Raw genomic sequence first — 20,163 nt, 5'->3', positions numbered from 1 at the left:
ATAGAACCACATAGGGTAGAAGGATAGCTATATAGATATTTCCACATATCTCCTTCATTCTCAGACACCACTGAATTATTAACAGCTTTTCCAGGAAAGGGGTAGAGGTGGGGAAGCCACACTACACTCAACATTTGAAAAACAGATCTTAGAATTGAGAAAATAGGATACTAAAAAAATTAGGCTCTGCATAGATATACAATTGCTATCCAACTTTTTTTTCAGTATAGTTACATGTGAATATTTCACCATGGCTTTTGCAGTTGTGCAAAAGCCCAGACAAGGGGTCAGGGTGTCCTGGGTTTGACCCTGGCCAACTCTTTACTTCCCAGTCAGCTCATTTTCCACAACTGTGAAACGGAGGTGGCAGTAACCCTTCACCTCATAGGGGGGTTCTAAGGATTAAAGGCAACCACAAAGGTCAGCACCCTGCTCAGGCCAGAGGGAGCACTCCTAATTGATCCTGGTTCGATCAATTTTCCAATCCTCGCCAGAGGGATCAGCAACAAGTGTTTCTCCAGCTCATGATAGAACCGGCACGCCCAGGTGTGGAGGAGGAGAGAACAGCAGGACGGGGTGACAGAGGCGGGTGGTCAGAGGGCATCAAGCTTGGCCAGGAAGGGGAGTGGGTGAGGAGGCTGCCATGAAATGAGGTTGAAAAGCAGGCAGGGGCTAGACCAAGCCATGGGCAGGGGATGCCCCCGGCTGGTTATCCTGTGGGCTGAATCACAAAGGGTGACACAGGGGCTGTCAATGGGCTGGTGATGACTGTCCCAGTGTCAGCCACAGTGGCGGTTACTACTACAGCAGCACATGACGAGCAGTAAAGAAGGGCAGGCCTGAGCCTGGGCGCTGCTATCAGACAGTTCAGGGTTTGAACTTCGGCTTGGCCAGGCTCCAGAGCCTGGAATGAGCCCCTTAGCTCTCCTGCACCTCAGTTCCTCCCTGTAAAATGGGACAACTGTCTCACAGCTGAGAACTTCCACAAACTCCCAGCACAGTGCCTGGCAGGGACTGGGCACTCACTGGTTCTGGGGGTGTAATGACAGCAGTGCTAATTATTACCACCGTTTGTAAGCAGGAGCCAGAAAAGGACCTGGCAGGATTTGGGCTCTGATTTAGGAAGTGGCCTAAGAGTATGTACAAAGGTTTTGTTTTTCATGTTACACAGATCTGCTCTTGGGGCCATCGCTCATCCCTGCATGGCTATGGGCTCATGACCTGATTCCTCTGTGCCTTGCTTTCCTCTGGTGTGACATAGGGATGGTACTATCTACCTTGCAGAGCTGCTGTTGTGAAGGTTATAGAGACTCTACCATGAACCCAGCCCAGCGTGACTGCCCAGTGAATGGCAGCTCTTCTTTTCCTTAACAAAGCAAAGGAAGAAAGCCATCCTAAAAGTGCCGAGACCCAGTCAGACAGTGAGCACTCAGGACCGCTAACCAGGAGCTGTCAGGTCTCTCCCAGTTCCACTGAAGAGGCCAGGGCATGAAATCCCAGCTTCCTGTCACTATTACCAGCAGATGACAGTTGTGCTGCCTGCCACAGGGAGTGCCCAGCTACCAGAGGAACCCTGTTCAGCCGCAGGGCTTGGTCCAAGAACATTCAGGCTATGGATGGCCAGGTTGCAGCCACCAGTGGGGAAGCAGCTGTTGGTGGCCTCTCTTGGGAGCCTCACAGAACGTTCAGCATGGCTCTCAGAAAAACAATTTTTGATTCAAAATCTCTCACGTACAGGAAAATAACGATGGGCTAATTCAAACTAGAACTGGTTGACTATCTGGGATCCAGCTTACTGTCAAATACACATCACGGATTGGTAATACCTTCAAAGTGACGCCTATCACATTGATGGCCTCTTTCAGCTGAGGATGGCTTGTACACTGTGCCAGTTCTTCGCATATCCAGACCCCGAGGGAGCAAATGGCAATGCATCTTTTGAAAAAGAAGGAAAAGGAGGGAAACTCTCAAAAAATTTAATATATTTTCTTGGTATTTTCAAGTGACAAAGTATTTTAAATCTTTTTTACAAAGTGGCCAAAATTATAGGTATGTTAACAGAATGTCTTCCTGAGGAAAAAGATAAGGTACCCTCAATAGTTCAGTTTTCAGGACAAATAGAAATAGTGATATTGGTTAGTAATTAAATAGTTAATGAAATAAGTGGTCTATATCCTGTTCATAGTCACAGAGCACAAATCAGCTATTTTTGCTGACGCTTTAAATTACGTTGTATTGCTTCAAGAGAGTTTTGAGGAAGAATCAAAAACATGAATCTTAGAAAACGGTTGGAAATCGAGTTTGTAATTGCTTTTCTTACAATTAAATATACAACACCTACTACAAACAGAAGACAAACCCCACATTTCATTGTAAAAAATATTGGAATACAACTTTCAGAATCAGCTGCACTGTTACTGCTTTTAAACAATGTGTTAGGACAAAGCCTTCTTCAAGTTGCACAGTCCTTTAAAAATTACCTTTTTCAATTATAAATCAATTTTAAGTGGTGATTATCTTTGAAATTGATATATTCTAATCTTTTGCAATGATCAAAAAGTCATATTCCTGTTAATCTTTTCTGAATGCCCAAGTATAAAATTAAAATACTTGCTCCCAAACCTGCTCACTTTCAGAACAAAAGGGGTTTTCAAGCCACTACTCGAAACCAGACATTAGCTGTGTATGTATATGTTGTTCTTTGTAAGAAGAGGACACATTACCAGTGCCAATTAAACTGAACATACTGCTCTCCACAGTGCAAGTTCTTTGTATTCAGTATAATTCAGCTATTAAAATAAATATATTTTGAGGTTTTAAAACCACCATGTTGAACTGGATTCTCACCTCTTTAAATTAGGATAGATAAAGTGCTTCAGAACACATTTATTAAAAGCTCTTTGGAGACTACGTGACCTTCTGCCAAAATGCACTCAGGATAAGCATGCAGCCCAGTTTATAAGGTGTGCCTGCTCTTTCTGGATTCTCCAACGCCAGCATTATACAGGAGTTCCACACAGTTCAAACCCTCAGCTTTCCTTACTGTATAGAACTGTCTCCTCTTGCCTGATTTCTATACTGATTCTCAGTCCAGAAACTGCACTCTCTGTCATGTATTCTATTTGCCTCTTTATCTTGCCCCAGCTTAACTGAGACTCTGATTGTTCAACCCACTAAAATCTATGTAACTTGGAGTTATACCCCAAATCGTATTTTTACCACTTTAAGAGCCTCTCTTCCTTTGCAGGCTTGCATGTCTCTCTCTCTCTCTCTCTCTGTGTATTAATACACACACTTTTTTTTTTTTTACAACCCATTAACCTATCTGTTAAATGTAATTCATTAAGAGCAAAGATCTCTCATTTCTTAGAAACACCTGCATTACTCTGTAACTATTAGCCTTGCACAGCAGAGAACATTTGTGACCCATAAAATGGTTTCATAATGTGAACTACTCTCACCTGCCTCGAGTTTTAAAGCCACACTAGCTTATCGCAGCTCTTCAATGCTATTTTCTCTCTTTGAAATTTATCATTTAGCATTCCCATTTAGCATCTTCCTATTCTGGTACTCTCAGGTATTCCTTTTGGCTTTGAGTTTCTGTCAGTTAAGTTCCCTGTATCCCAAATGTGTCCTTTGTGATCCCAAATGGGTTCTGTCTCCCAAGACTTTTTTTTAAGCTAATGGCAGGACCACCTTCATTCTCCTTTGTATGCCAACCCACTCTCTGGAGACTGTTTGCTACTCTGCCATCTCACACCACTCCAGTTTATGTAACAGAAACTTACTATTTTTTCTTGACTTTTCTACATTATCACTCATAATTTTAACTATCTTCTCTCATAATTATCCTCCATTTATTTGAAATCTTGGTCATATTTCTGCTTATCTGCACTTGCATGACCTCAATTTCATTGTCTAACTCCATGTTTTATATACAGCTGATAAAGACAGAGCATACCATACACATTTCTATTCTATTTTTCACTCCACAGAAATTTGGCTTTCTACAGTAAAGAAAAAGAGGAGGGGGAAGGTATTGCCAAGACATGTTAAAGGTTTGAATGTGACAGGTAAGTGAAAAGGAGAAATCAAGGATTTTCCCCAAGTTTCTGGGTTAAAAATCTGGGTAGATGATGGTGGTGCCCTTTACTGAGATGGAGTCTGAGGGGTGGTCAGGAGACAAGGGTTCAGCTGTGGTTGTGTTAATTTTGTATGTGTTAAGATATCCAAGCTGAGATATAAAGTAGAAAGCTTAATACACAAGCCTGAATATATAGGGGGTTCACAGAAGAGGCCAGGCAAATAAATTCAGTATCATCAGTATCATAAATTCAGTGGTATTTAAAGTCTGGTTAGCATGAATAAGAGCACCTAGGAGAGTCAGAGATAGAGAAGAGGACCAGCCCTAAACCTCGAGTCACTCTAACACTCAGAGGTTATGTGGAGGAGAGAAACAGAACAGGAGCAGCCGTGGTGACAAAGGAATAAAATCAGAAGATTATATTCTAAGGAACTGGCATTGTTCAGGAAAAGGGTAAAGGCAGACTAATTCAGAATTAGTAAGACAAGTATGCACACTAAAATTTCTAAGGCAAATTCTAAAAAATCTGAGAGTCTATGACTTCTGCAAAAATACAGGTAATAAATGGAGTGTGGAAAAAATCATCTGAATCAAAGAAAGGAAGGAAGAAAAGGAGAGGGGGAAAAATGAAGGCAAGAACAGGGACAAAATGAGAGAATATTGATAAGGACAAATAACAAAATATAAAGGCAAATGAAAGAAATACAGCCAAATATGTCAGTAACTACAGTAAATGTAAATGAACTAAAGATTCAGTTAAAAGATCAAGATCAGACAGGATAAATATATAAAATAAAGAATGTACAATTTTTGCAAAGACATTTAAAGAGAAGTATGTAGAAAGGTTAAATTTAAAAGGATGGAAAATATTATTTACAAATATCTGAATCAATATGAGATAAGTGGTTTTTAAGAGAAAAAAAAATCATCCTTAGAGGTAAATAGGGTCACTACATAAATTAAGAGATATGATTCTCTATAGAGATTTGATAATTCTATAGTTCTATACAGCTAATAATATAGCTTCAAAATATATCAACAAAGATTGACAGATATACAAGGAAAAATAGATAAATGCACCATAATAGTGGGAGATTTTAACCAATTTTTCTCAATAAATGATTAAGATGGTAAATAAATTAGAAAGGATGTAAAATATTTGAAACACATGATTAAAAAAATTAATCAAATGTACACATCTAGAGCAGTACACCCAACTACTGAAGAAATGGTATATACATGCTTTTCAAGCCTACCCAGGGTATTTGCAAAAACTATCTACTGGGCCATAGAGCAAATCTCACCAATTTCAAAGACTGTTACTTGGCAGGCAACATATTGGATCTGTAATGCCTTTAAGACATCAGCAGCAAAAAGATAAATAAAAACAACTATATGTTTAGAAATTAAATATATTTCTAAATAAATCATGACTCAGTGAAGGAATCATAACGGAAACAGGAAAAAATCTGTAGTGGAAAAATATTACATATCAAAATGTACAGAACTCAGATGACGTAGCATCTAGAAATAAATATACGAACTTAAATGTTGACATTTGTAAAGAAGAAAAGCTGAATTAGTACGCTGAGTTAGTATACTGTTATATTACTATATCAGAATAAATATGCTGATAAAAAGAAAAGGAATGGAAGAATATGAAGAAAGAAAGAAAAAAGAGCAGAAAGTAGAAAATAAAAACAAATTAGAATAAAGAAGCTGAACAAAGACAAAAGTATGTTCTTTGAAAAGACTAACAAAGTTGACAAATCTTTGGCAAGACTAGTGACAAAAATCAGAGAATATATAATAGGGTCAGGGATTAAGAAGTGCATATAACTCTTGGAGTGAAAGACACAAGATAGCCAGCGTACTTCAAAACTTAGATGGAATGGACAAATTTCTACACAAGTTTAGTTTATCTAAGCTGTAAACAAAAAAAAAAAAAAAAAAGAAAAGAAAACCTTAATATTCCTAAAATCATGGAAGAAAATAAGTCAATAGTTAACCCTCTCATAAATAAATGACTAGACCTAGATAGTTTTACCATCGAGGTCTAAATCCTAAATACGCAGGAGCATGAACTCTAATATTACAAAAATTCTTGCTGACTACAGAGAATGAAACAATACTTCAGTCATTCTGTGATAGTATCTAACCCTGGAATCAAGCCTGATAAGAACAGGATGGGGAAAGAAAATTACAGGCCATAAATATAAATGCAACTTTCCTGAACAAAATGTTAGTCAAATCAGACATGGTACTGTATAAACCAAGGTGAGTTTATCCCAAAATTCAAGGTTACTCTAATATGAACAAATTGATAATGAATTTATAGCTTCTGGTAATGGGAAACTAGAAAAGGTAGACTAAGCCATCCACCGAAGACCACTGAAGAAGTTAGTCAAAATACAAATCCCCCCTCCAAAAAAAAAAAAACCCAAAGAACCCCCACAACCCAGAAACCCTTAAAAATCATCAAAGAGCTAATAAGGCAGTGATGGCTGGTAGGCTGCTAGAGAGAGAGCAGGGCATGAGCTGATTCCTTGGAGGCAGCCAGGAGGCTAAGCTGAGCTTATTAGTTTGGAGGCAGAGGATGAGAAACTGCTGTTCCCCTCCACCACTGCTCCCAGCTTTGGGCTTTACCTTGGAAGGACAGGTTGCAACTTTTCATTATACAGGTGGCTCAGAAAACCTCTATATTGGTAATAGACCGCTAGCAACCTCAGATGCCTAGCGGAAGCAACCAAAATATTTCCAGACATTGCTAACTGTCTCCTGGGGTACAAAATCACCTCTGGTTGAGAATTACTAACCTATACATATACCATTTTTATAAGTTTTTGGTTTATCCTTCCATTTTCTTCTTCATTAAAAAAATAACAGGGAATACAGGTATATATTCGTAATCCTGTTTATTCTCCTACAAAATGTAGCATGCTATAATCTTCTGTACCTTACTGTTTTCACTTAATAGTGGCACACATTAAAAAAATTAAGTAAAGCATTTTCTTGACATAATTCTTACTATACCTTTTAGTGTGTGTATGAATAATGCAGAAGAGTGTTGTTTTTTTAACATTAACTGTTTACATATAAGTTTGTATCTCAAAATCCTAAAATAATTTACCTTTTAGTCAACATTTACCTTGCACATTCATTTGGTTCCTCTGTGGCATTCTTCAGTAAAATATTTATGAGGTAATGCTAAAAACACAAAATTAAGTAAAATAAAAACTTTGTTTAGTAGTTGGTTTCCCACATGGTCTGACTGTGTTCCAGGCAGTCAGGAGATACTGAAGGACCAGGGAGCTCTGGAGAGGCTCCCAACAGGGAGAACCTGAGGGGAAGGAGACACAGGGTTTTGGGGGAGCAGGCTGGTGGTTGTCTCAGCCAGGGCCTCCCTGGGCAAGTAAGCCAGCCTAGCAAAGCCATTGAGACTTCAGATAGGAAAAGCTCAGTTTTCTTTTACTTCAATTAGATTATATATTGTATGTTAAATTATATATTATAATTATGTACCATAATTAGATAGATTGATTCTGAGATCTGAAAAACATTTTTGTTTGCCCCAAAGTCAGCTAAGGGGAGAACAAATGCTTACTTTTATTCTCTAAGGAATTAATAACTTGACATCTCAAATTATTAGTAGTATTTAATCAGGCTAACAATGGGACTGAATATTTGGCTAACTTTAATTATTTCTTACAAACTCATTTGATGCACTATGCGACACAATTAAACCTAAAATTATTACAAAGGATGATTCACTACATAATTATAATCCATAGGCATGATAAACAGGTCTAATAAAAAACACCCAAGGAGCCTATCAGTTATAACTGCCATATGCTCTGAATCTAATATGTTTAATCCCCCTAAAAGAGCCTTCTGGAAAAAATAACAACAACAATAACTACCGAAAGATTTAAACAATAAAGCAGAACTTTCAGGGATAAGTAGATTATGATAATGGAAGAGAGGACCACATAGCTAGAATTATAAAATGCTAAACTTGAGGTTCAATCAAACGCATGCGGTACCTTGACATCTTCAGTTCCTGTGATGACTTTCTTGACTTCTGGCACAGACTGCAGTAAAGGGATGTCCCGGTAGGTATTTGGAAAGCAGACAAGAGAACCGAGAATGGTGAGAGCTTCTGAATGAGGTGTCTGCACACGAAAAAGTGAAAACACCTATTTTTCTTCTTCTAAGCCAGAAACTTTACATAAGCAACATGCTTTACTTTTTCATGATTTTGAGAGGGAATCTTTACAATTATTTTATCCTAGATTAGAAGTATCAAACTATGCCAGGTTATTTTTCTCCAGGTGAATGAATATTTAAGCAAGAGAGGTTTGCGTAAATGAAAAAGCAAATTTCCCAGGAATGTAAATTATCACTATACTTGTATAAAAAAGCACTGTGAAAACTGGTCTTCAGATGCCTTCAGAGTCAGAAGAGCAAATGACTCAATCATGACTTTTACCTTTTATTTTTATTTTTTTAGTCTTAATGTTCTTAACAAAGAAGGGTAAGTGGTATCAACTTAATATTATTTTTGCTTGAAGACAGTTAAAAAAATTTGTAAGGAAGAGGGGTTGAGGTTGAATTTCAGAAGGCAGAGAAAGAGAGCAGACACCATCTACCAAATTTCCTGTCTCATCAAGAATACTTCGCAAAATAACATGTAGTGTCTGATATCTAGTGAGATACAGAATCACTTATTTGTCCATTATTGGAATTAGGTATCTATTAAAGGAGACACTTCACTAGATTTCAATCTAGCCAACACTTACTAGCAGCTATGATTAGCCGAGAATGGGGCAGGCACCAGGATTACAAAGGTATGCCATTAGCCCATCTACCCACCTGTCCATCTACCCTTCTGTCTCTCTACTATTATCTAATAATTATAACAATAGCAGCTAACACTTACGGTGCTAGGCACTGTTCTAAATGCTGTCCAAGCATTTCCTCATGGAATACCCTCAACAATCCAATGAAGTAGATACTATTATCATTTCCACATTACAAGTGAGGAAACTGAGGCTCAGAGAAATTAAGTGGCTTGTTAAGTGACAGACTCTGATTTGCACCAAGGCCATCTAACTCCAGGGTCCACACTGGGCCTATTTTGTTAAGCACTTGGGAGTATGAAATGAAAGTGAGTCTCCCTCCCCCAGAGAGATGGTGGTGTGGCATGTGGGGTGTGGGAGAAGAGGCAAATAGCAGTGATACAGCTATGAGAACCAGATAGCGGGGATATCATGGGAGCCCAGAACATTCATGTTTTATTTCACTTCGTTCTCATCAGCACACAGGTCCAAAGGACAATATAAAACACACAGATATCCTCTGGAACCCAAAATGTGGCAATGATTTGTCCTGCTTAGGACAGTTAGGGACACGAAGACAAACTGCTGCTAGAAGTCACATGGTGCTGCGGGGAGCCAACCAGGCCGGCAGAGTGAGGGAGCGAGGTGAGGGGCAAGAGGCCAGTGCAGGCAGTGGGAATGGAAAAGGCAGAAGATCCAGGGCACCTGTGGACCTGTAAAAGGCCCAGGTGCACAGAGCCCAGAGGCCATGCGGGTGTGCTGCAGGGATTGGGGGAGCTCCAGGGGGCAGAGTCTGAGAAAAGCACTGGGGTTCCCAGGTAGCGACCCCCAAGCCACGTGGCACAGTGCCCGTCTCATTGCACCCGAGGAGTGGTGCCATCAGAACGGAGCAGGAGTGTGGGGTGGACGCTCTCAGTGAGAGCAGAGCGTCAGGTGCTCACTGAAGCCCAGGGCAGCTCTGACTGTAGCCATGGCCATGGCATCAGGCATGAAGGCGCTATATCTTTAATGGTTTATTTCATTTTTTTAAAATACAAAGACTTGAAACCACTGGGGCAAAATGAAAATGTTAAGACTTGCCAAAGTTGGTCAGTGAATATGGTTTCTTGTTATGTGACCTCTACCACACAAAGCCCTGTGGTCACCACCCAGGCCTTTCCTCACCTGACCCCTGGCCAGTGTAGGACGCAGGCTCCCTTGGGCCTGGGAACACTTTCACCATTTGGCCCTAAGGCGATCTGACAGTCTCATGGAATGGAATGCCTCATTTCCTCAGGATCCAAACTCTGTGATGCTGAGTGTGGTCCTGTGCCCTCTTGTCTCTCAGATCTATACTCACTCCCAAAGGATATCCAACCCATGATTTCAATGCCTCCTACATGCTGGATTCCCCAACATTTCTCTCTATACCAGACTGCCTCCCCTGAAGTACCCCCTGAAGTCCAGGTTTGTATGTCGTGCCCCCTCAGGGGCCGAGAGGCATCTCACACTGACGAGCTCCACCTGACCAGAGTCCTGTCCTTCTACCCCACCTCCATCAGTCTGTCCCCTCATTTGCTGCCTTTCTTTTCCTTTATTTTTATGTTAAGGAGATCTTTAAATAAAAAGGGAGAAAGAGTGTTACGCCTAACTACCCAACACCTAGATTCAAGATTTTACCACTCTTGCCTCATCTGTATCTGTTTCATTTTTTTTCATTTCAATATTTAAAATTCACTAAGAAGTTTCCACTTTCAATATTTTAAAGTGAATTCAAGACATTACGTCATTCCACCTCTGTGGTCCCTAGCATCACTGCTTTGGGTTTTTTCTTTGCATACATCACTTTCTGATGTGTTATATAGTCATTTTGTGTTTGTAACCCCAATGAAGACAGGGTTATATGGTTTTCACCACTTCTCTACCCCAGTAGGTGCTCAAAAAGTATCTCAAGATAAGGGGTGGCTGCTGACGAACACCGATGGCCTTTCAGGTCTCTGCTTCAGCATCACTTCTCCCAGGAAGACTTTTCTAATGTAGGTCTTCTTCCCCTCCACCTCTCACAAAGCAGAATGAACTATTCCTCTGTTGCCATCCCTCTGGGGTCTGGATGTGATTCTACTATGGCTGCTAGAAACTTATGCACAGATACTAACACTGAGTTTACCCAGCTGATTCCTTCAGGGTAGGGGCCCTGTCATACTCATCCAGGCCAGGTCCCAGCATGTAGTGGATCCACAGTAAATGTTTCTCAAACAGGCTTGCTTTGTCAGTCCTCTCTAATTGCTGCCCTTTATCCACCAATCTTGGTTTAGACTTCATAGATTCCTTTCCCTGAGTGGCCTTAATTATTGAGCCTGGCTTGAACTGTGGACTTTAATTTTTAAAGATTATTTTAAGATTTTATTTATTTACAAGGGGGGGGGCATAGGTGGAGGGGCAGGGCCAAGCGGACTCCAGGCTGAGTGTGGAGCCTGATGTGGGGCTCAATTCCATGACCCTGAGATCACGACCTGAGCCAAAACCAAGAGTCGGACACTTAACCAACTGAGCTACCCAGGCGCCCCTGAGCTGTGGACTTTTAGATTGCATGCTAGACTATGTAATAATCAGATATAAAACATTAGAGCTTAAATAAAATAAGGAATTGTTACACAGCTTTATTCAATGAATGTGGTAAATCTAAGTAATTTTTTGGCCTAAGCACTGAGCCTGGGTGAGTCCCAATTTCCACAGAGGAGAATGAGGCCTGTGTACCTAAGCATATTGTCTAGGGTAGAGAACCAGTACAGTACAAAGCAACACTGGGATGGAACCCAGGTCTGACCACACAGAGCTCCAGGGTCTAGCATGAGAAGGGGATTGTAAGTAACACGCTATCTTATGTGCACACTGTATCTGTCCCGTTGGTGACGGACATTTGGATTAGTTGTAGTTTTCGGCTCCTACAAAGGACGTTTACTGAGCACAAGCTCCTGCCTATCTCTTGGGGACCCGTGCATGTACATGTCTTTCCCCAGTTGCCTCAGTGGGGCAGATCTGCATAGCAGGGGTACTTCAAACTTGTAATTGACTTGTGTTAACCAAAAATTCCGAGTGAGTAGGTGTGCCCCATCCAAACACCTCTCACCTGTTCCCCTACAACTTTAAACCTCAAGTTTAAACTAAGAGAGAAATTCAAAGTAATTCAGAGTTACTGTTCCTTCATATAACTCTCACTTCCACATGACCGCATGTTCTCTTTCTTGAAAAAAAAAATTGGGGAAGCTACTTTAACAGCTTATCTAGCCAAGAGATAAATTTTCACCAAGAATGACCACCATGCATGATTATCTCTAGAGAGGGTGCCAGCATTTTTACAGGAAATTCTAATAGCAAGTAAGGAAATCGTCAATAAAGAAGTATGATTTTCCTACCTGTGCCCTGTGAGCTTCTTCAGTGTTGATCTAAATGTTTAAAAATAAATTTGAAGGTTCTTTTTTTTAATTAGATTTTATTTATTTATTTGACAGAGAGAGACACAGCGAGAGAGGGAATACAAGCAGGGGGAGAGGGAGAGGGAGAGGGAGAAGCAGGCTTCCCGCGGAGCAGGGAGCCCGATGCGGGGCTCGATCCCAGGACCCTGGAATCATGACCTGAGCCGAAGGCAGATGCTGAACGACTGAGCCACCCAGGTGCCCCAGATTTGAAGGTTCTTTGAGAATGATTATCCTAAAATCTTTTTCAGATATAAAGAAGCATAAAAATTTGTCATATTCCTCACAAAAAAAGTTGAACAAACCCAATATTTTTCTTCCTTTTTTTCTTCTACCTTTCTTTTCTTTCATCCTTCCCTTTTGCTCCTGTCTCTTTTCCCTTCTCTTTGCTTTTTACTTTATCCTTATAAGAAGTTAGCACATGAAAATACCAGTGTGAAATACCAGCTACATAAAGTATTAAAAAACAACTTAATTTAAAATCCAGGGTTGGAGTTTGAATTTACCCTGCACAGGAGAAATAAGTAGGGTGAAAAAGTAACAATATACCAAATAAAATTTACATAGCTAGATGCTCATATTGATTTCAATACAAGTCCCTGGCAAACAATAAAGCTAATTTCATTCACACCATTTGTAGAGGAAAACAATGAGTCTGAACAGGTAACAGTTGTATAGAGCACAAAAGTGAGAGGCCCTTTAAATTGAAATGTAGAAGAGTGTTCTCTCAAAAGGCATTATTAACACATTGCCCTAATAGTGGAGGTAAATGAAGAGATTGCAAATAATTTCTTTTTGCAGCCCTGAATGTTCACACTTAGGTCTACTTGATTCTAGTTTTTTAGTACAAGAATTTTGTCAGAGTTTTATTGCACATTAATAATATATATTCATTATCTGCTTAAAATTTAAGTGTTCTAACATTTCTAACATTTTTTTAAAAATATTTTCTATTAGACTTATAATAAGCAAGATAACAATTTAAAAAATTATTGGTAATGTACACTTAAAATTCTGTCTTTACTAAGACATCTCCTCTGTGCCACCATTTAGTGGAAAATGCTAATAGACTCTTAAGAGATAAGTCCTGCTTCTGACTGTGTAAATGTGCTGAAATATTAGTGAGGATATGATTTTTCACACTCTGGCCTTTTGATGAAACGCCTTCCCAATACCAGTGTGTCATCTTATCCTACAATTTCACACATCAGCTGCCAGGGCATCTACCCGAGAGCCCAGTTTCACATTGCACTAATGAGTCAACACCTGTTAAGAGTGGAGAAATCTGAACCTTGTTAGCGATTGTGAAGCCTCCTGGGAGTTTGGATGCTGAGCATTGTCATACTCACCGCCGGCGTGTCTGTACTGAGGACCCTGGCAGCGGCCGTGATGAAGTCCCCCACCAGCATTGAGAAGCCAGGCAAACCCAGGGAGAAGAAGCGGGGTGGACAGTGCCTTATAATGGTGTTTAAGATATCCTAAAAGGGAAGATAAGAAAACACAACTGTAATTTTCAACAACAAAATTCCAAAGTCGTCAGCTCATTGGTACATATGGCCACTGTGTGATAATCTGAGAGAACACAGGTCACAGAAATTTTTCAGTAAAAGGGGTACTGGGAGATGAGTTGGTCCAAGGCCTACTGTACCCATTTTACAGGTAAGAGAACAGACACTAAGTTGTAAGATGACAAAATCTAAGTCATGGCATTGGGACTAGCCACTCCTTCTGTCTTCCACCTTAAGGTGAGCTCTTTGGACAAGCTACAGGAGTGTCGAGGTAGATATACAAATAAAACCTGCAAACAACTATCACTTCCAGAATTCTTCCATTTTCAAAAGTTAAAGCACACTATTACATTAAAAAGTCTTCAAGTAGGCAAAGACCTGGAAATTTTCACTCTTTGGATAACTCTCTGTGTTAAACAATGGGAATGAATGGAGTGTGGTCAGAGTCTAAGTTCAGGGAGTTGGCGTGGCTCTGGGTACAAGTGTGATCATGAGGTCAAAGTGCAAATACAGCAGTTGCCTTTTACACGGGGTGCAGCACGAAGACCACCAACTGCCCAGACACCTGGTGTTGCTGTGTCTGCAATGGCCTGTCCTTGGTGGGGGGCAGGCCGGCCCCTGGCTGCCAGCTCTGCTGTGAGGCAGCCACCACGTCCCAGCCTGGGGCAAAGCAGGGCTCCACTACTGGACAGCGTTTGTGCCACCCACAGCCAGGACACATCTCCGTAGCCATCTGTGCAAGTGTGTGTGTGGGGGGGATTAGTCAGAGCACCACAAACTTCTTCTATGCAGTTCTAGGCCATGCACATTCATCAAACATACTGAAGTACTAGACTTTATGTGTCTTGTAGTTATTCAACCTATAGTTAGTCTCAAAATACAAGTAAGAAGCAAAATACGAAAAAAAGTCTGGTTTCTTTTCTCAGATTTCAGTGCGGCTATTTAACTAACTGAGCCACCCAGGCATCCCCAGTGCGGCTATTTAAGAAGCCCTTTAAAATAATCCAGGATTTAATTTCATTAAGTTAGAGCAAAGTAGTAGCAACATGCTAAATTCTAACATAAGTCCTTCGTGACAAAAATAACCTCATTTCACAACTTGTAATCTTGAAAGATAATTTTTATGTGTTCACAATACATTTTTTTCCCAAGACTTATTTTTTTCCTTACACAGTGGATTCATTTAGTTTCTACAAATTGTGCTGTTTATATCCTTAAAATGACTGTACAATGCTTACTCTTTTAGAGTTCAGATATGGTCAATAGTTTAGCAAGTACTAATTTAAAGTTTTAGCATTTCAGCAGAATTTGTCCTATAACAAAAATAAATAGATAAGTAGACAGACAGATAAAGGAAGGAAGGAAGGAAACAAAAACCTGACCCACACTTCTCCCAAGTTAATGTTTAACCCCGCTTTAATCACGTCCTTTGATACACTTTAGGGTCCATATCAGCCAAAGTAAACATTCTAAGGGGCTCAGCAGATGGATGCTGCAGTTTAGAAAGTGTGTAGTAAACTCATGCTCCAAGAGTGGAACAAAAGATCCACCTTTTTCATAATTAAGCCTCTGATTAATGCCCTGGGCTCCTCACCACACACCTGTAATTACTCACAGAGGTACGCATTGTGCTGGGCCTTGTCTTGGAATATCAGGCATCAAGCTACCCAGCAGCAGATGGGAGCACATTTCTGTTGACATATCCCGCAGTGAAAGGATTCGTGCAAACCTGGCCAGCAAGGTAGCAGAATGCCATGCATCTGAAGATTAATAATGCAAACACCCATGTTGTTAACTTTGTTAAGTGTGTGCTAATTCCATCTGTTGAGATGAGGAACTAAGCTTTGAACCCTGTCGATTTTTAAAAATCTTTGGCATATTACTTAAATATAAGCCATTTTCACCACTGGAATTTAGAGTTTTGACTTTCAAAAAATGCTTTTCTGGGACAAGTTTGTGAGAATTGTGAACTGAATCCTTTAATAAGCTAGGGCCAGAATCTGTACATGAAATCCATTTTGCCTCACAAGATTCACACGTATAAAGGTAATGCCCTGTAAATGGGGCATTCACAAAAAATTACGAAGTTGCCATTGATGCTAAAGACAGCAGAAATGCGTGGAGCTGAGATAAACTCACCCGGCTCCCCACCCCCTGGATGCGGGCCAGTCACTTCAACGGAACCGGTTTCTATGGGCAAGAAGATTGGGAACAGAGGGCAAAATAACAGATGGCTAGCCTACCCTACCCTGCCACCCACATATGACAGAGCCCCGAGGAGAAGCGGGGCCTGGCTAGCTGTCGCCAGTTAAAGGCAGCACTGGGGTAGGGGTAATGTGGGAGTCAAAGGGGGAACTATATGGCCAGTCAGCCAAATTATGGCCATATGCCTGCTTGTTTTGCTCATCCACACTGAAATGGAACAACCCAAAGATTCTCTCTTTGTGATAACATGTGAAAATTAGGAATAACTGTGTGGTGCTCAAAAGAGAGCCACTGCATATTCCCAACAGAGGTATATCCACCAAGGGTTCCACTCATTGCTAGTAGAATCTTTCTTTCCCCTTCCCCTCCAGATGGTAAGATCACAGCTACTGCTGGAATCTCCAGAAAATAAAAATCTGGAGACTCTGAAACTTGCCACACAGTCTCCAGGGCTTCACCTATAGACGGAACAGGACGGTGCTTCCCAAATGTTAATTATTCATGTAGGACCTCATGCCTTTTGCCATATCCATGTCCAAAGTGAGCATTATTTGTCTGTTTTTGAAAGCAAGTCATTTTTTTAACTTAAATAAGATTATTCTCGAAAACCAGTATCCTATGTCACAAATAGAAAATAACCCTTCTGTCAAAACACTAACAGTAAACCAAGGCTACCGCATTTTTGTTAAATACCACTGCCTGACAGAGGCGCCCCTTGTTTTTATTTGTTTGTTTGTTTGTTTATTTGTCAGAGAGAGAAAAAGCACAAGCAAGCAGAGCTGCAGGCAGAGGGAGAAGCAGGCTCCCCGCTGAGCAGGGAGCCCGATGTGGGGCTCGATCCCAGCACCCTGGGATCATGACCTGAGCCGAAGGCAGACACCCAACCGACTGAGCCACCCAGGCATCCCGAGGCTCCCCTTGTTATGAATGGTGGCTGATCCTCAGGGTACTGTCAGAGTTCTGTACCCTCTCCAGCTGGCCTACCTGAGAGAGGTCTCAGGGACCGGTGGAGGTGAGGAGGGGCCATTGTTCTTACTGGGTGACTAGATGCTGTTTAGTGAAACCTCCATTGTGACCACTGGCGGGAAATGCCCCTGCACTCAAACCCTGGTGTGATGAAAAGAGCTCTGGGGCTGGGGCCTCGAGGCTTAGGTTCAAGGCCTAGTGTATGTGACTGTGGGCAGATCTTGCCATGCCTAGGGCTTCATGTTTCTCTTCCATTAAAAATGGAACACATGCGTTTCTAAACTGAAAAGGGCCATGCAAAAATAGAGTAACAAATAAATTTTTTTTTTTTCAAAAAGGGAAGGACTCTGAAGGATTTTACTTTCTAGAATTTACTTTGTAGATTTACTTTGTAGAATTCAGTGGACTTATTTTGCTGATATTCAAAAAGAGCAAAAGATTTCAAAGGTGGCACAAATAAGCCTCTCAGATGACATTATCCCAGATATTAAAAAACTCTAGAAATTAATGCTCTCAGATAACGTTCTTAGCAAAGCATTCTAGCAATTAGCTATAATGTATATAGTTTCTAAGGCAAATAATAAAATAAAAACAGAAAATGGTATGTTTAGACCTTCTAGCTTTCATTCTTCTCAGTTCTAGAATTTACCTGAAACAAGTGAAACTGGTAGCAAAAATCAGTTTCTTCTTCCATAATCTAAAGAGACTAAAATATAATAAGCCCAATGAAAAATGGACAGGAATCAAGTTTATTCTTGAAAATTGACCAGTATGAGGCACGGACAAAACTCTTTCACACGGTTTTGTTCAAAGGAAATAAAATTCATTCTGCAAAATGCTACGATATAGTAAACAGACCACCAAAGTAGTATTTTTCTCCTGTTTTTGGTTAAAAGTCCGCATGCATGCTACACATTGAGTGTGAAAGTGGACTGTATGATAATAATTGTGAATTTGCAGCTTATCAAAAGATTCCGGCTTATGAGAAAGTAACTGGTGAGAACATCTGTCTCTTATCACTGATCTCACAAAAAATCAGGTAATTCAAATAGAGGCGTGTTGTTTCCTCTCCTCCAAAGCACTGTTCTATAAACACAAACCGCATTCAGCCTGGTAAATGAATCGCTTTAATTGAATGCTATGTACACAGTAACTGGAAAAACCATAAGTGATAAGAAAAACATATGGTGATGGCAACAGAAATTGGTTTATTCATTTTGCATAGTGTTGTTTCTTTAGTTCTCTTATAATTGACCTTTAGAACGATAAATGTGTAAAATAATTTTGTTTATTATGGTTCCAAACCTTCCAACAATTACACAAAATGAAAATTTAAAAGGAAGGATTCATTCTGGAAGCATTTCCATTGTTTACATAATTGCACAGCTATAATTTAGTGCTCGTGTTGTTATGGAAAATAAAAAAAGGGCCATTACAGGCCATTTCAATTCAAAATATTGCACAGTGGTGTCAAAAATGGGGGAAAATGTTCACTTTAAAGCAGTTTAAAATGGATTAACCCTGTAAACAAAAACATTTCAATATAGTATTCTATGAAACACAAATGTTCAAGAAGTAGCCATCGTTCAAAGGGAATTAGAAATGTTGCAACTGTACTTTCACACCAATTACATATATATTATTCACTTAATATTTGCTCACGGCCCAGCAGATGATGGTTGTAACACAATAGCCGACCATCTGTCTCCCTGCCTTTCCTTAGCGGACTCGCGCCTGCTCCTCAGGAGCAAACAGATCCGGTTATTCCACCTAAAGTCACTCAGACCTTCCAGAAGGCCAAACAGAATTGTTAAGAAATAAAATTTATGTGTACAAAATCACTGAACTCCCTCTCTAATTTTTTACTTTAAGAAAAATAAAATGCTACATAATGAATAACTTCATTATTTTTCAGAGAAGATACCTGCCTTTTATCTAGAAAATTCTAGAGGGAGGTCTTTTGTTTGGTAAAAGGGAGAATGTTCAGATCTGGTTATCTCATTAATCTGGTTAATGAAAAGGTTCAACCCATTCCACGCCCAAGTAGAATTACTAATTACCAAAATATCTGAAAGCAAAAGGATAATTTTAACTCTAACCCTGCATATAATTTAAACTTTAACAATTAAAAAGGTAGCTACAATCCTGCAGTACCTTGAGGACATATTTGTAAGTATCAATTAACTCCTTCTTATGGAAGCTCTGAAATGCTGACAAAAAAAAAAAAAAAAAAAAAAAATTAGTTACCAGAAGAACAGATCCCTCAAAGCCCCAAAGTCTTGGCCTCTTGTTTCTGTTAGTAGGTCTTTGCTCCTCCAGCTCTGCGCAAAAGACACCCTTTATACACCACAAGCTGCTACCTGGCCTCTTCATACTCTACATTGGTTCAGACAGGACTTTTTGTTGATAAAAATAAAGCCTTTGGGATTACGGCCTTTTAAAAAGAGTACAGCAGATCATGTCATGAGCACTGTACTTCTGGAAGAGTCACTGAAAAAAAAAAAAAACCACAGCAGAAGAAAGCTAAAAATTCCTTTCAAGATCTGAGTCGAGGAATATGTGGTATGCACTACACATTATCTGTTAAAAGGGCCAAGAATGGTATGATCTCTTTGGAGAAAAAGCAGAGATTTTTGTAAATGGGGGACAAATGTGACCTCTCTGGGTGTAACTGTGTTACCAAGGCCAGAAGAAATATGACAGGACAGAGTAATTGGGTTCTGTAGCTGGAGAAACAAAGTCACCTAGTACTTCTCACCATGAAATATGCTATGGAGAAGACACTGAGTTTCCCTGACAGCAGCGTGCAAAGGAAAAAGGGAGTGAGAACCCTGAAATGAACTTCTGATGGGCACAGGAGCTGCTTTGACCATTTGCATGAAATCAGGATTTCAGGAGTGACAGAACATCAGGCAGATGGCAGAAAGAGTCACTGCAACCCTCAGCTCTAAGGAGAGCCTCCACTGTTTTTTATGATTGCTTGCAATTAATCCTGCATCTGTGAGGAAGAACTCTGCTAGCCTTCAAACTGATGAAGACTGTCTGACTGCTTCAGGAAAAATGGGGGATTGGTTGACTGACTGATTTTAAGAAACACTATATGAATT

General features: G+C 40.2%; 1 protein-coding gene across 14 annotated transcripts in view; it reads right to left on the bottom strand.

Annotated features, from left to right (window-relative positions):
• Positions 1–20,163, bottom strand: part of RALGAPA2 (Ral GTPase activating protein catalytic subunit alpha 2) — a 327,287-nt gene that overhangs the window by 134,733 nt on the left and 172,391 nt on the right. For 13 of the 14 annotated variants that reach the window (XR_010405762.1, XM_064572731.1, XM_064572733.1 and 10 more), the window contains 4 exons: positions 13,727–13,855; positions 8,128–8,256; positions 7,233–7,291; positions 1,827–1,935 (listed from right to left, as the gene is read on the bottom strand). Coding sequence is in view for 13 of the 14 variants with exons in the window: in XM_064572731.1 (XP_064428801.1) it covers positions 1,827–1,935; positions 7,233–7,291; positions 8,128–8,256; positions 13,727–13,855 (426 nt within the window). In the remaining variant the exon portion in view is untranslated. The remainder of the gene's footprint in view (positions 1–1,826; positions 1,936–7,232; positions 7,292–8,127; positions 8,257–13,726; positions 13,856–20,163) is intronic. The other variant, XM_064572744.1, reaches the window with a different exon arrangement.

Source organism: Mirounga angustirostris, unplaced genomic scaffold (assembly GCF_029215605.1).
Source record: "Mirounga angustirostris isolate CCGP_5_RB_7025 unplaced genomic scaffold, mMirAng1.0.hap1 SCAF_10, whole genome shotgun sequence".
In the NCBI taxonomy this organism is placed as follows: domain Eukaryota; kingdom Metazoa; phylum Chordata; class Mammalia; order Carnivora; family Phocidae; genus Mirounga; species Mirounga angustirostris.
This window is presented reverse-complemented; position numbering and strand designations above follow the sequence as displayed.